This window comes from Chelonoidis abingdonii, chromosome 11 (genome assembly GCF_003597395.2).
Source record: "Chelonoidis abingdonii isolate Lonesome George chromosome 11, CheloAbing_2.0, whole genome shotgun sequence".
Lineage (NCBI taxonomy): Eukaryota > Metazoa > Chordata > Testudines > Testudinidae > Chelonoidis > Chelonoidis abingdonii.
The window spans coordinates 14,675,311-14,689,474 of record NC_133779.1 but is presented as its reverse complement, the minus strand read 5'-3'; the positions used below and the strand labels follow the sequence as shown (position 1 = coordinate 14,689,474).

The 14,164-nt window shown below is 56.4% G+C and overlaps 1 protein-coding gene across 1 annotated transcript; it reads right to left on the bottom strand.

Annotated features, from left to right (window-relative positions):
- Window positions 1-3,387: 3,387 nt before the first annotated feature.
- On the bottom strand, window positions 3,388-12,193 carry FIZ1 (FLT3 interacting zinc finger 1). The gene is made up of 2 exons (XM_032793008.2): window positions 12,016-12,193; window positions 3,388-11,296 (listed from the first exon to the last, which is right to left on the bottom strand). Exon 2 carries the CDS (start codon window positions 11,271-11,273, stop codon window positions 9,855-9,857), a length of 1,419 nt encoding a protein of 472 aa, XP_032648899.1. The 5' UTR covers window positions 11,274-11,296; window positions 12,016-12,193; the 3' UTR covers window positions 3,388-9,854.
- Between the last annotated feature and the right edge of the window lie 1,971 nt (window positions 12,194-14,164).

Here is a 14,164-nt window from a genome sequence, read left to right as displayed (position 1 = left end):
TCTCTTTCTGCATTGTAAGCTTACCAGACCCCACCTCCCTCCCGAGAGCCAGAGATACGACCCAGGCGGCCTGGCTCCCAGCTCCCACCCCCCCGCTCTAACCACTAGACCCCACTCCCCAAGCTGGATAGAACACAAGTGCGCGGGCCCGGTCGCGCTCGGTAATTGCACTAAGTGTGTGTGTGTGAGCACCATTTGTGTGTGTTCTGAAAGGGACGAGATAGGTCTGCGACACAGACATGTCGCCGCCCTGCGCCCCCGCCTTGCAACAGAGCCTGCAGCTTGGCAAGAGAGGTAACACCGGGCTAGCGGGAGCGGGGTGGGGCCTGGCCCAGGGGAATGCGATTTTGGGGGCTCCCATGCGCGCGTGCTCATGGGGGGGACTGTGACGTGCAGCCCCCCCCCCCCCCTCACACACATGGAGGAAGCAGGCCGTTTGCAGAGATGCTGGTGTGGGGGGGTTAACCCTGAGAGAGGTGGATACGGAAGTGAGCGGGTACTAGCGAAACTGATGGGGCCAGCTGGGGACAGTCCGCAACCCCCCATTCCTGATCGCGGCGGCGGGGGGCACTGGGCTGTTGGGAGCTGGTGCGGGTGGCCGGCAGGGGCGCTGGGCTGCGGGAGCCGGGGCGGATAGCGGAGGAGCAGTAGGGGGCGCGGGCTGCGGGAGCACTGTATAGCAAAGGGCGGGGGGGGGGGCTTTGAGACATTGTGTTGAGCACTGAGGCTCAGTGACTGTGTCTGGGCAGCACCCAGCCTGCCAGGGCCCCGATTTCAACTGGATCCTCTGTGCACCACTGGAAACCACCCAACGCAGAGTAGCGGGTTTCCAAAGGCAGCCTGGGGAATTTAAATCCAACCGCAATATCTGTCCCGGTGAATTAAACCCTAGAAACGTTTCGATTACTAACAGCTCCCTGATCTTATTTATAACGAATCCGCCCAGGCCCCAGTTCCGTTGGTTCAGTGATTCATTTTCCTCCCTGATAATATTCTGCCCCTTATTTCTAGCTTGAAATTATCTCCCTTCACTCTGGCTTTTGCTGCTCAGTGAAATCCACCAACACCCAGAAATCTCTTCCCCCGTGGACCTTTGATCCAGTTGCCCCATGGAGAAACTAGCTGGACGTCATTCAGGGCCGTCTCCCAGCCTGTCCCCTACCTTGGCTTGGAAGTATTCAGTTTTTATGGGTAAATGGCATCCTGATAAGGGTCAATTTCACTGCCTCCGCACAAACCGCTGCCCAAAGATTTTCATCCATAAGAATCAAACTGTACAGCCAAGCAAAGGAGGAAACATGAGTAGGGCCCTACCGAATTCACTGTCCATCTGGCCAACGCAACAGTCACAGGATTTTAAAAATCGTTAAGTGCCGTGAATTCAGCTGTTTAAATCTGGTGGTGTAACTGTAGGGCCCTGACCCAAAAAGGAGTGGGGGGGGGGTCACAAGGTTATTGTGGATGGGGGTTGTGGTATTGCCACCCTGACTTCTGCGCTGCTGCTGGCGGGGCGCAGCCTTCAGAGCTGGGTGCCCAGCCAACAACCACTGCTCTCCAGGCACCAGCCGCGGCTCCCCGGCCACCCAGCTCTGAAGCCAGTGAAGAAATAACTGCGATCCCCCTACAATAAACTTGTGATCCCCCCACAATAAGCTTGTGATCCCCCAACAACTCCGTTTCCCAATTTGGGAAACGCTGGTCTATTTCATGGGGCGAGGGGAGGGAGAAACACACCAGATTGCACAGTCCGTGATGCGTTTTTCATGGCCGTGAATTTGGTAGGGCCCTAAATATGCAGCTTGATTAAAGGCTGTTTGCTTTGTCTATTTTGACAGGTGCTGTTGACCATTAGTGTTTTAACGGTTCTAGAGTTTTAACATGATGAATCTCAACATCGTCTGGCATTAAATAATTAGTGCCTGACCCACCCCCATAAGTTCCTGTGTAGCTAAATCTCTGTATTAAGCATCTTCACATAACTTTCCTATGATTTTGTATTATGCTTCTTCGTATAGCCCTGTATTAAGCTATTTTCGTACAACTTTGTATCAAGTCCTTTGTATCAGGCCCCTATATAGAAAACTTTGTGTTAAGCCTTGGTATAATGTTACAGCCCAGGGGTAGGCAACTTATGGCACGGCTGCCGAAGGCGGCACGCGAGCTGATTTTCAGTGGCGCTCACATTGCCCGGGTCCTGGCCACTGGTCCAGGGGGCTCTGCATTTTAATTTAATTTTAAATGAAGCTTCTTAAACATTTTAAAAACCTTATTTACTTTATATACAACAATAGTTTAGTTCTGTATTATAGACTTATAGAAAGAGACCATCTAAAAACGTTAAAATGTAGTACCGGCACCGTGCGAAACCTTAAATCAGAGTGAATAAATGAAGATTCGGCACCCCACTTTTGAAAGGTTGCCGACCCCTGTTATAGCCCCTAAGGATAGTTAAAGTAGAAGAAAAATGTCTTTTTGCTAGGAGTAGAATAAAATCTTCCCCCCCGCCCCCAATCAATTGCCTTGTTGAATGAACGAGGGGTGAGGCAGCACCTCCAGACAGTTGCAGCCCTTGGAGAGGGACTGGGAGCCAGACCCAAGGACAATAAAAGGTGTCAAGGGGGCTCATTAAAGATGAGCAGACATACTGACGGCCTCGGGGTTAGAAGCCAGCACCTTCTTTTGGAAAAAGAACAGGAGTATGTGTGGCACCTTAGAGACTAACAAATTTATTTCAGCGTGAGCTTTCGTGGGCTACAGCTCACTTCATCGGATGCATAAAATGGAACACACAGACAGGAGATATAGCTGTAGCCCACGAAAGCTCATGCTGAAATAAATTTGTTAGTCTCTAAGCTGCCACAAGTACTCCTGTTCTTTTTGCGGATACAGACTAATAAGGCTGCTACTCTGAAACCTGTTCTTTTGGAAACAGCCTCTTTGCAGCATTGGGACAACACCCAGAAGACAGCAGCACAAAGGACCAAGGGACACAGACACAGATTTTGAACCTGGTGCAGATTTGCATGAGAGGGAAGCTGCTATAACCCTTTCCACCAAAATTATAAAAATATAAAAATCAAATTGTGCTCGGCCTCGTTATACCAGCAGTTGGACCAGTCCCTCGGTCCTTAGTACCTATGCATCTAAATAGATTGAGCTCCATTAGCCACTCGTTGGAAGGCAGATTTCCCAGACCTTTGATCCTTCTTGTAGCCCTTTTCTGAACCCTGTCCAACTCGGGCAGCGTTCGCAGCGTTGTTCAAGCCGGGTGGGTCCCAGGATATTGGCGAGAGAAGGCGAGTGAGTTCAGATCGTGCATTGGACCAGCTTCTGTTGGCAAGAGAGACGAGCTCCCACGGAGCGCGGGGGAGTCAGGCCCAGCATCCCCCTTTTTCCTGCGATTCACCGTGACACTCAGCCAGCCAGTAAAACAGAAGGTTTATTAGATGACAGGAACACAGTCCAAAACAGAGCTTGTAGCTACAAACAGGACCTCTCAGTCAGATCCCGCTGGGGGGCAAGGAGCTTAGACCCCAGCCCTGGGACTCCTTCCATTTCCCCAGCCAGCTCCAAACTGAAATCCTATCCAGCCGTCTCACCCAGCCTCCCCCTGGCTCCTCCTCCAGCCTTTGTCCTGGGCAAAAGGCATCACCTGGCCCCAACATCTCTCCTGGGCTCAGGTTATGTGCTCAGGTATCATCCCTGAAGTGAAGTCACACCCTGCTCTCCCATCACCAATGCACAGTCCCAGTAAAACTCCCCCGCAACATTCCCAGGTCAATCCGCCCCACTCCCTACTCCGTCACACGAGCTTTCGAGCTCGTCTTTGAGATCTATCAGTTAGCCAGTTTTGAACCCCTCTGATAGGGGCAGTATATTAAGCCAGACAGCAGCCTAAGAGTATTACATCAGGACAGCTAATTTACCAACCAAACCTGTATTATTTTGGAATACCTGGACCTACAGATTTCCCCTAATTGAGAGATCAGCTATAACACGTCTGTGACGGGTCGTGAGATGCCACAGTAACCTCTACTAATGAAGGCCGATGGGAAAAGGTAGGAAAGGGACAGGGAAAGACTGAATTAGTCCAGACCAAAAGGCCACCTGCTATAACTCAGGGACTGTGTTAACATCATGCTTGGTAAACAGAAGCGTGGGGTGAGAAATCGGTGGTGTTAGGAACTAGGCCTAACTGGTGGACAGATATGGAGACAGGCTGTTCCACCCATCACTCCCTTTTGGGGTCCTTATAGAAAGAAATTTGGGGGAGGGGGAGAAAAATTGCCAACTGGAGCAAGCTTCACCATCACGGCTGCCCCCACCCAACCCCCCAGACTCCTGGGACCCCAGACCTTCTTCGTCTTAATCCTGAGAGCTGTCCCGACCGAACCGGGCCAGAAATCCAGCCGACATCTCCACCGGCTCCAGCTGCACCCCAACAGGGTTGGATTCAGCAAACCCAGCTGAGCTCACGTCTCTTTACCCCGAAAGGGCCATTACTACCCTCGAAGAGACAGTCAGACGAGGCGGCTTTTCCTTCTCCAGGCACGGGCTGGCCACAAGGAACGAAGGAGGTTGTGCAGATGGAAGCTTCGTTTAATACTTGACATTTCAACTTGTCTCTCCTTGGTTCCTGGAGCTTTCAATCAAAGGGGAGAAGGATTTGGAGTGGGGTGTTGGCCAGAGCTGAGGGCCCTGGCTACCAAACCTCATTTCACCCTTTAATGTTGGGCAGTGGCTGGGGCATGTCAACCTCCGTGCAGACAGTGCTACCACCTCTCGGGGAACTGGATTCGCTATTTCCCTAGAACCACCGTGGCTGACGTTAATTGGGGCAGGGACCGTGGTCTAGCGGGCAAGACACTGGACTGACACTCAGCAAATCTTGGCTCTGCCACTGGCCAGCTGGGTGGCCTTGGCCAAATAACAGTGCCCCTCAGTCTGCCTCTGTTTCCCCTTTTTTAAAATCGAGAAGATAATGCTGCCCTCATTGGTTAAGCGCTTTGGGATCAGCTGACGGAAAGTGATCTACAGGAGCTAGGCTCTTAGCTCCTGTCATTCTCTACTGACCATGTCCCATATTGGCCTCCCCATGATTTTACCCAGGATCAATATCAAGCTAACCAGCCTACACGTACCCGGTTCATTCTGTTGACCATTTCAAACACTGGCACAACATTCGCTTGTTCCCAGTCCTTGGGGACTTCCGCAGGTTTGTTAATGGGTCAGAGAGTGCCTCGGCCAATTCTTTGCACACTCTTGGGTGCAAGTTGTCTGGGCCTGCTGATTGCAAATGGGTTGACTTTACTAGCTGTCATTTAAAATGCTAGTTACTGAGGGAATAGCAAACATTCCCCTAGCACTGTCACATGTGAGTTCATCATCCCGCTTTTTTCCAAACGTAGAACAGGAACGCGTATAGACAGATGAAGGCAGGTAAGAGATCAATAGTTTAAAGCAAGGAGGGACCATCCATCTGACCTCCTGTATAGCACAGAGCATTAAATATCATCCAATCGGCTTTTGAGACCAATAACTTACGTGTTCTTCCCAAAAACACCCCCCCAGCTCACTCCCGTTCTTGCAATAATTTCCTCCCCGGCCTACGAACAAGGTCCTCATTTGCAGGGTCTTTCACAGTGCTCAAAATTCTTCTTTAGCTGCTCAAGGCTAGTCCTCCTAAGGGGGTGTCTTTGGGGTTTTCTGGGCTGAGATCAGGAGCTGCCCCACCAGCCCTCCTTCTGACATTGCTTCCTTCCCCCGCTCCTAGACCCTTGCCTATATTGTTACTGTGAGATGGAGAAAGTTGAGATCTCTGGGTAGGTTCCCAAGAGGCACTGAGCCAGACGGCAACGTGCGGCACCTCTGTGCCACCTCTCCGCGGCGCACTAGCCATGGGCTCCCGGCGCATACCCTCAGCGCCAATGCCAGCAGCCGAGCGCCCGAGCAGTATGCAACCGTTGGCTGTATGCTGCCTTACCAGGGGCGTCAGCCAAAGCCTGTAGCGTAGTCGTGGCCACGGATCCTGGCAACAGAGAGGCCTCGGAGGCAGAAAAGCGAGACAGCCACGCACCAGCCTGTGAGCATGGCGCAGGACATGGGAAAAGCTAGAGAGTGCGCTACGGGGTCTGTTGTTGAGGGGCAGCACGCTCAGACACTGCTCTCATTCGTTGTCCGCCAGGACTTTGTAAATAAACAAGATGGAAGCAAACTCCATGAATTTCTACTTCCACCAGGAATGTGCCCTGAACTGTGACCAATGGCTCAGGTCCAGACGGGGTAAGCCAGGTCATGGAAAAGGGGTTGGGCTGAGCCCTAGATCCCTTTAAAGCACACAGACCGCCCCGTTACACGTGTAGTGCTTCTCCCAGAAGGTAACCGTAACCAAATCACCGCTCGATCTTCTTTTCGGTAAGCTAACCAGTGACACGGCTGGTGGATCCACAACTAGATCATAATCAAGGGTAAAAAAAAAAAATGCGTATCAAATGTTGTATCTAACCACTGCAATTTCATTTTAGGAGCTGCTGTTCGAACTGAAGTTGGGTTTGTTCAGAAAACCCACACACTGATCGGGCTACAGGAGAGCTGATCGTAGCAGCAGAGAGTGAAAGAGCTCGGCGTGTTTAGCCTAAACTGCCGGACGTCGCCACCAGGCAGGGAGAAAAGCAAGCAATGCTGCAGGACAGAACAGACCCAAAGTAAATGGGCCGTGGGTCCATTTCAAAGGCGGTTTTTAACCAAAAACTGAGTGAGGTCCTGGAGCAGTCTTCCCACTGGAGAAGCAGGGGGCAACCGGCCTCTCTGGTTTGAAGATGGGTTTTGATCAGTTTCGAAAGGGGTGATCTGACAAGGGGTGAGCTGACTGGATTTGCTGACCCGAAGAAAAAGGAGCAGATGTCCCAGGGAGTCCTGCCCAATCTTGGGGCCTGTCCTCATCCCCCATACCCTCCCCGCCAGTTTTTGGCATCCGGAAAAAATAAAAGCTGGGATTTGGTCAGGAGGGAGAAAGAGTTTTTTTATTTCTGGCTTTTCAGAGTCGAGTTTCTCAGCAGGGCAGTTTGGGGGATCTTTTACAAACAAAGGGAGAGAAAAAAACGACGCTAAACTATTTTAAACCAAAAAAAGATTCTTTTAAAACGGGGATCTGGCTCTTGGGAACTAGAGTTGGCGCCACGGCGGGATATCACATGCAGGGGATTCCTTGTTCAGCCAAGGGATAGGGGAGGCCCAGTCAATCCAAAATCTGAGATTCACTCTCTTCCCAGCTCCGGCTCCAGCGTCTGTCTCCCCTCCCCTCAAAACCAGCGCCGTGACCCTTCTGCAGCTGAGCAAAGTGTCCACAGATCTGCACTCCTGGGAGACCTCACAATAACAAGCTGATGTGTGCGACCCAGCGTTGAGGAGACCCTACAATAACAAGCCCTAGTGGCTGCAGCCTAGTGTCCAGCAGAGATCTCACAACTGCAAACCAGTGTGGGCAACCATGTGTTTATGAGAGACCCTACAATAATAAACCAGCATCTGCAGCACAGGAGTTTCCCTGTGGTACTGAACTGGCAATGTCTGCAAATGACCCTACAATAACAAGTGTGACCCTCGGCAATATGAGAGACCCTACAATAACGACAGAGTGTGTGCAGCCCCAGCACTCCTGAGAGAATCTATAACAACAAGCGTGACCTTGGGCATTTCTTAGAGACCTTACAATAACCGAAGGGTGTGGAGCACACAACCGAGAGACCCTACAATAACATACCAGCGTGCAATGGGAGAGAAGCATCTTTTCAAGGACCTAGCCGGGTGAGAGGGCATGTGGAAGGTTGGGGAAGGGGCGTCTGTGTGACACCCCGACATCCTGCAGTCGTTTCTGTTTCCAGGCTCCGCACTCTAGGCTTAGAGGAGACAGGCAGGGCTAGAGCCAAGCTCCCAGGCTTGCTCGTTCTCCAGTCACCAGCGCGGACTAGGATGTGCGTGCATGTGAAGAGGTCTTGGCCATCACTAAGGATTTGGTGTTAGCGGTGGGATCCAAGCTGATGCCATCCAGCCCGTGGGGAGGCAGTGTGGCAGCTCAGGCCACCTGGGTCGGGGTTGCACGGACCACAGTGCAGGGAAGAATCTGGAGATTCCTTCTGGTCCGATTGAGTCCGAGTCTGTATGTTAAAGGCCTTGCCTAGTCTCTGGGGCAGCCTTAAGCCACGGCCTTAAAATTACCCTCATGGCTCCAATATTCTGCTCTCCCTAGATGATAGATGCATAAACTGGAATAAATCAGATGTAGCTTCATTGAGTCAATGGGGCCAGACCCCCAGCTGGTGTCAATGGGCATAGCTCCATTGAGTCCATGGGGCCAGACCCTCAGCTGGGGTCAATGGGCATAGCTCCGTTGAGTCCATGGGGCCAGACCCCCAGCTTGCATCAATGGGCCATAGCTCCATTGAGTCAATGGGGCCAGACCACCACCTGGAGTCAATGGGCCGTAGCTCCATTGAGTCCATGGGACCAGACCCCCAGCTAGGGTCAATGGCAGCAGCTCCATTGAGTCAATGGGGCCAGACCCCCAGCTGCTGTGAACTGATAAGAGAGGGTCCATGACAGGGGGGTCACAGGGGAAAGATGGGGGCACACAGGGCAAAACCACTGAACAGAGCAGTGCAGGAAGGGATAGTGTCCAGGAGACACTATGGCCCTGGATGTACACAGACCCCTAGTGGGGATGCCGGGCAGTGCAGGCTGGGGAAGCACCAGTGTTGCTCTGGGCCCAGAGACCCCTACTGGGGATGCTGGGCATTGCAAGCTGGGGCAGTGCCAGGAGCTCTCTGGGCCCAGAGACCCCTAGTGGGAATGCCGGGCAGCACAGGCTGGGGCAGTGCCAGGGTCCCTCTGGGCCCAGAGACCCCTACTGGAGATGCCGGGCAGCACAGGCTGGGACAGTGCCAGGGTCCCTCTGGGCCCAGAGACCCCTACTGGAGATGCCGGGCAGCACAGGCTGGGACAGTGCCAGGGTCCCTCTGGGCCCAGAGACCCCTACTGGGGATGCCGGGCAGTGCAGGCTGGGGCAGTGCCAGGGTCCCTTTGGGCCCAGCGACCCCTACTGGGGATGCCGGGCGGTGCAGGCTGGGGGAGTCAGTAGTCTCAGTGCAGAATCCCTAGATATATTCCTTCTCAGTGACTGCCGAGTCTTCTGTCCCACGGAAGCAAGGGCAGGGCTGATAACTAGCCTAGGGCGCACAGCTGTCTGAGCACTTTCAAAAGACCATGCAAGAACAGACTGGCCCACACAGTCCCAACTCCCTCTAACAACAATTCTCTGTGCAGTCCCCAGCTTGAGAGGGACCGAACAATGACGAGCCAGCATATGTAGTGAGACCCTACAATAACAAACCAGCGTGTACGAGACCCTAGAACAACAAACCATTGTGTACAACCCAGCACTAACAAGTGATCCAGCAATAACAAACCAGTAGATTGCCATTTGAATTTAGACCCTACAAAAACAAACCAGCGTGCGCAATGAGACCCGACAGTACCAAACCGGCAGGTGCAGAGACTCTACAATAACAAACAGATCTGTGCAGCCCGGCGCTCATGAGTGACCCTACAAAAACAAACCGGCACGTGCAATGAGACCCTACAATAACAAACCAATCTGTGCAGCCCAGTGCTTGAGTGACCCTACAAAAATAAACTGACATGTGCCAGAGACCCTACAATAACAAACCGGTGTGCGCAGCCCAGCACCGAAAGGGCAGCCGAGCAGAACACGCTGGCCTGTGGCTACGCCAGCAGGGAGAGCTGGAGGTGGGAGGCAGGACGTGCAGGCCGGCCGGGGCTGTCAGGGGCCCGCCCGGCTAGTCGATGCCACGGTGCAGTTTGAGGTGGCGGGAGAGGTTGCTGAAGGTGATGAAACCCTTGTGGCAGACGCTGCATTGGAAGGGGCGCTCCCCGCTGTGGAGCAGCCGGTGCCGTTTCAGGTAGCACTCGTGCCGGAAGAACTTGCCGCACTCGGTGCACTGGTAGGGTTTCTCACCCGTGTGCACCAGCACGTGCCGGTCCAGATCCCGCGGGCTGCGGAAGAACTTCTCGCACTCCGTGCACTTGTATAGCTTCTTGCCAGGCCGGGCAGGGAAAGCCCGTAGCTCCAGCCGCGGCAGCAGGTGGTGCTCCAGCTCCCCACTGGCCGGCGGCACAGGCCCCGCCGCCACTGGCTGAGGAGCGCCCTCCGGGGGCAGCAGCATGGCGTGGCTCAGCTGGTGGGCCTCCAGGGGTGGCAGGGCCCCAAAGCTCATGCCGCAGATGCCACAGGCGAAGGAGGCCTCACCCGTGTGGGCTGCCAGGTGAGCAGCCAGGGTGCCGGCGTTGGCAAAGAAGGTGCCACACTCGCACTGGTACAGGCTGTCCAGGGGGCGGGTGTCCTGGGGCTTGCAGGCCGGGCAGCCTGGCCCTTGCGGAGCCTGCTGCCCCGGGGCCCCCTTGCCCACGCACCCTTGGCAGGGCAAGAGCAGCGGCCGGTCCTTGGCGTGCGTGAGTTTGTGGCGCTCCAGCAGGGAGGGGGCGTTAAAGTCCCGCTCACAGTCGGGGCACTTGAAGGGCTTGATGTCGGTGTGAGCCAGCCAGTGCTTCCCCAGCTCGGGTGCCAGCCGGAAGTGGCGCCCGCAGGCCCCGCAGCCATAAGGGGCCGCCCGCCCCTGGCCACACAGGCGCTCCAGGTAGCGGGTGGCGCTGGGTGGCTCGGGGGCGCCCCCTCCGGGGGGAGGGCAGTGCTGGCGCTTCAGGTGCCGGCCCAGGCTACTGCGGGAGGAAAAACGGAGCTCGCAGACGTGGCAGCAGTAGGGTTTCTCGCCCGTGTGCACCACCTGGTGGTGGAGCAGGCCGGTGGAGTCGCGGAAGCCCTTGGGGCAGACCGTGCAGCGGTAAGGGCGTTCGCCGGTGTGGCTGCGGATGTGGTTGACCAGGTTGAAGGAGTGCTTGAAGCTCTTGCTGCAGTGTGGGCACTGGAAGGGTTTGAGTTCCGTGTGCCGGGCAAAGTGGCGCCGCAGGTCCGAGCGGTACCGGAAGCTCTTGTCGCACTCGGAGCAGTGGAAGGGCACCCGGGCGCCCGCCCCGTTGTCCGTCAGCAGGGTCGGCGCCAGCCCGTCTGGACCGTCCTCCGGGTCCAAGCATGGGATCATGCACTCGATGGTGCCAGGTGCCCGGCCGGGGGGTTGCCCGGGCTCCTCTGCCCAGTCGGTGCCCAGTCCCCCGGGCAGATCAGTGCCATAGAGCTCCATCACCGCCAGTCCCACGGATGGCTCTGGGAATTGTAAACAGAAGCTGAGTTAGCGATACTCCCTCTAGGTGGCGCTGGCTCTGATCCCACCCCAGGGTGGGGACAGGACTGGTAATTACCCACAGACCGTTATAAACCCGCCGGCCTCGTTAATCTCCTGATTGCCATTGCCTGGCTCTCAGCGCCCCGAGTAGAGGAAGATTAATTCCAAAGCCCTGGCTCTGCCCCTCTATTTATAACCGCTCGGGCCATCAGCCAGCAGAAACCTGTGACTGGCGGGGGCGGGACAGGACTCCTGGGTTCTCTTCTCCACTCTGGCAGAGGCATGGGGGCCAGTGGTCAGAGCTGGGGGAAGGGCTGGGAGCCAGGACTCCTGGGTTCTCTCTCTGGCTCTGGGAGGGGAGTGGTCTCTAGTGGTTAGAGCAGGGAGGCTGGGAGCCAGGACTCCTGGGTTCTCTCCCTGGCTCTGGGAGGGGAGTGGGGTCTAGTGGTTAGAGCAGGGGGGACTGGGAGCCAGGACTCCTGGGTTCTCTTCCTGGCTCTGGGAGGGGAGTGGGGTCTAGTGGTTAGAGCAGGGGCGGCTGGGAGCCAGGACTCCTGGATTCTCTCCCTGGCTCTGGAAGGGGCGTGGGGGCCAGTGGTCAGAGCAGGGGCGGCTGGAGCCAGAGCTGGAGGTTCCCCATTCCTGGCTCTTTGTGCTCCCCCAGTCCCCGGTGGGGGGGCGCCCCCCCCCCAGTACTTACAGCTCCCTCTGGGCGCCGACATTTTGGCAGCCGGGGCTCGTCACTTCCGCCCCAGGCGGAGGGTCCCGGGTGCCGGCCCCACGGCAAGAGGGGGCCCAGGCTGCGCCCCTCGCCCCCCCCCGCCGCCCCACTGCCCGCCCCCAGCACCCTGATTGGATACAGACAGACCCAATGGGACCCTCGCTCCCCCCACAGCTCCACTTCCTGCCGAGGCCCAGCCCCCTACCCCCATCCTGTCCCTGGTCAAAGGGGAGGGGACTAGGGCAGGCGCCATCTTGACTGTGGGCAGGGAGGGTGTAGTCATAGCGTCGCCATCTTGATTGTGGGCAGAGAGTTGTAGTCAGAAAGGCGCCATCTTGACTGTGGGCATGGGGGACGTAATAAGAGTGGGGCCCTTGAGTGTGGGCGGGGGATTGTGATGGGCAAGGAGCCATCTTTACTGTGGGCAGGGAAATAAAAATTCCAAGAGGCTCCCTTGGAGGTGCCCTTGTGGGCCACACGAGGGGCAGGCAGAGAGAAGCCATCTTGACTGTGGGCAAAGAGCGGAGAGGCCCAATGCCCCAGTCCCCACCCCCCTGAGCCAGCCAGTCCCTGCCTTGGGGCCGGATGGGAGCCGGAGCCCCCTAGAGGGGAAAAGCCCCCAATCCCCAGTCCCTCCCCCCCTGAACCAACCACCCGCTTCCCCCCATCGTTTGAAGACTGGCACAGACATTGAATTCACATCTCATTTATCTCGCGAGGGGCTGGGGTGTTCGGGGGGGTCCCTGTCCGCAGACAGACAAGTCACTACGTTCTCTGCTGCGCCCACCAGGGGCCACCTGGGGTGACCTTTTCAAAATGCTCCCCCTCCGTGGCCCTGCCCAGGCCGGAAGCTAGAGCGGGGAAGTGGTAAGAGCTGCTCAGGGAGCCCAGGCCACTGTGGGGAGCCCCAGACCCTCCACCTCCCCTGGATTAGGAGCCAGGGTGCCAGCCCCCCACCCGGGGCATGCTGCCCTAGGGGTCAAAGATCACCTCCCCCAGGGGTCACAGATTCCCTTTCCCAGGAGTCAGACACCACCTCCCCTGGGGGGGCTGTGGATTCTGTCCCTCAGGCCTCCTGGGAGGGCATCCCTGGAACAGGCAGGGGCCCCAGCTCAGGCCCTGTGGGTGTGCCACAGCTGGTGGCTCTGCAGGCAGCACTGATGGGCACAGGCCTTGTGGCAGAGTGAGCAGCCGTGCACCTCCTGGTGGTGCAGCCGGTCACTGGACTCACGGAAAACTTTCCCACAGGGCACACAGTGGTAGTGCTGCTGCCCGGGGCCGCAAGCTTTTGCTGCATAGGTGGCAGCGAAAGGGCTGCTGCCCGGTGCAGATCACACAGTGGCGCTGCAAGCCTGAGACCTGGGAGAAGGGTTTGGCGCAGACGCTGCACTCCAGCTCCTCCTGGCTTTCTGTGGCAGTGCCTGGCAGCAGTGCCCTGCCTGAACCATGACAAGAGCAGGAAGAGGCCTGGCCCTGGTGCCAGCACCCTGCTGCAGCCCACCCTCCCCAAGGTGGTGCTGATGCTGCTTGTGGTGCACTCAGGCATCATGCAGGTGCTTGAAACTCTCCTGGCAAAGCGGGTTTAACACCGACAGACCCTGGTCGTCGGCAGATGGGATCGAACCTGGGAGCTGAGTGCATGAGCCTCTGCTGCAGACGTGGCCAACCTGTGGCTCTGGAGCCACATGCGGCTCTTCAGAAGTTAATATGCGGCTCCTTGTACAGGCACCGACTCCGGGACTGGAGCTACAGGCACCAACTTTCCAATGTGCTGGGGGGGGTGCTCACTGCTCAACCCCTGGCTCTGCCACAGGCCCTGCCCCCAGTCCAGCCCTTTCCTTCCCCCACCCCCAGGAGCTTCCTGCACACCAAGAAACAGCTGATCAGGAGATGCAGGGAGGGTGGAGGAGGCTCTGATCGGCGGGAGGCGCTGGGAGGAGTAGGGGAGCTGATGGGGGCTGCTGACTGTGGCTCTTTGGCAATGTACATTGGTAAATTCTGGCTCCTCAGGCTCAGGCTGGCCACCCCTGCTCTACTGCCTGAGCTAAAAGCCAACTGGCCGTTAGCGAAGGCTGTAGAGGAAACTCATTAATCTCTCTCTAATTGGTCTCGGTGCCACTAGATGGGA

Coding starts and splice junctions, on each gene's coding strand:
- FIZ1 (XM_032793008.2), bottom strand. CDS start 11,273: ATGGAGCTCTATGGCACTGATCTGCCCGGGGGACTGGGCACCGACTGG.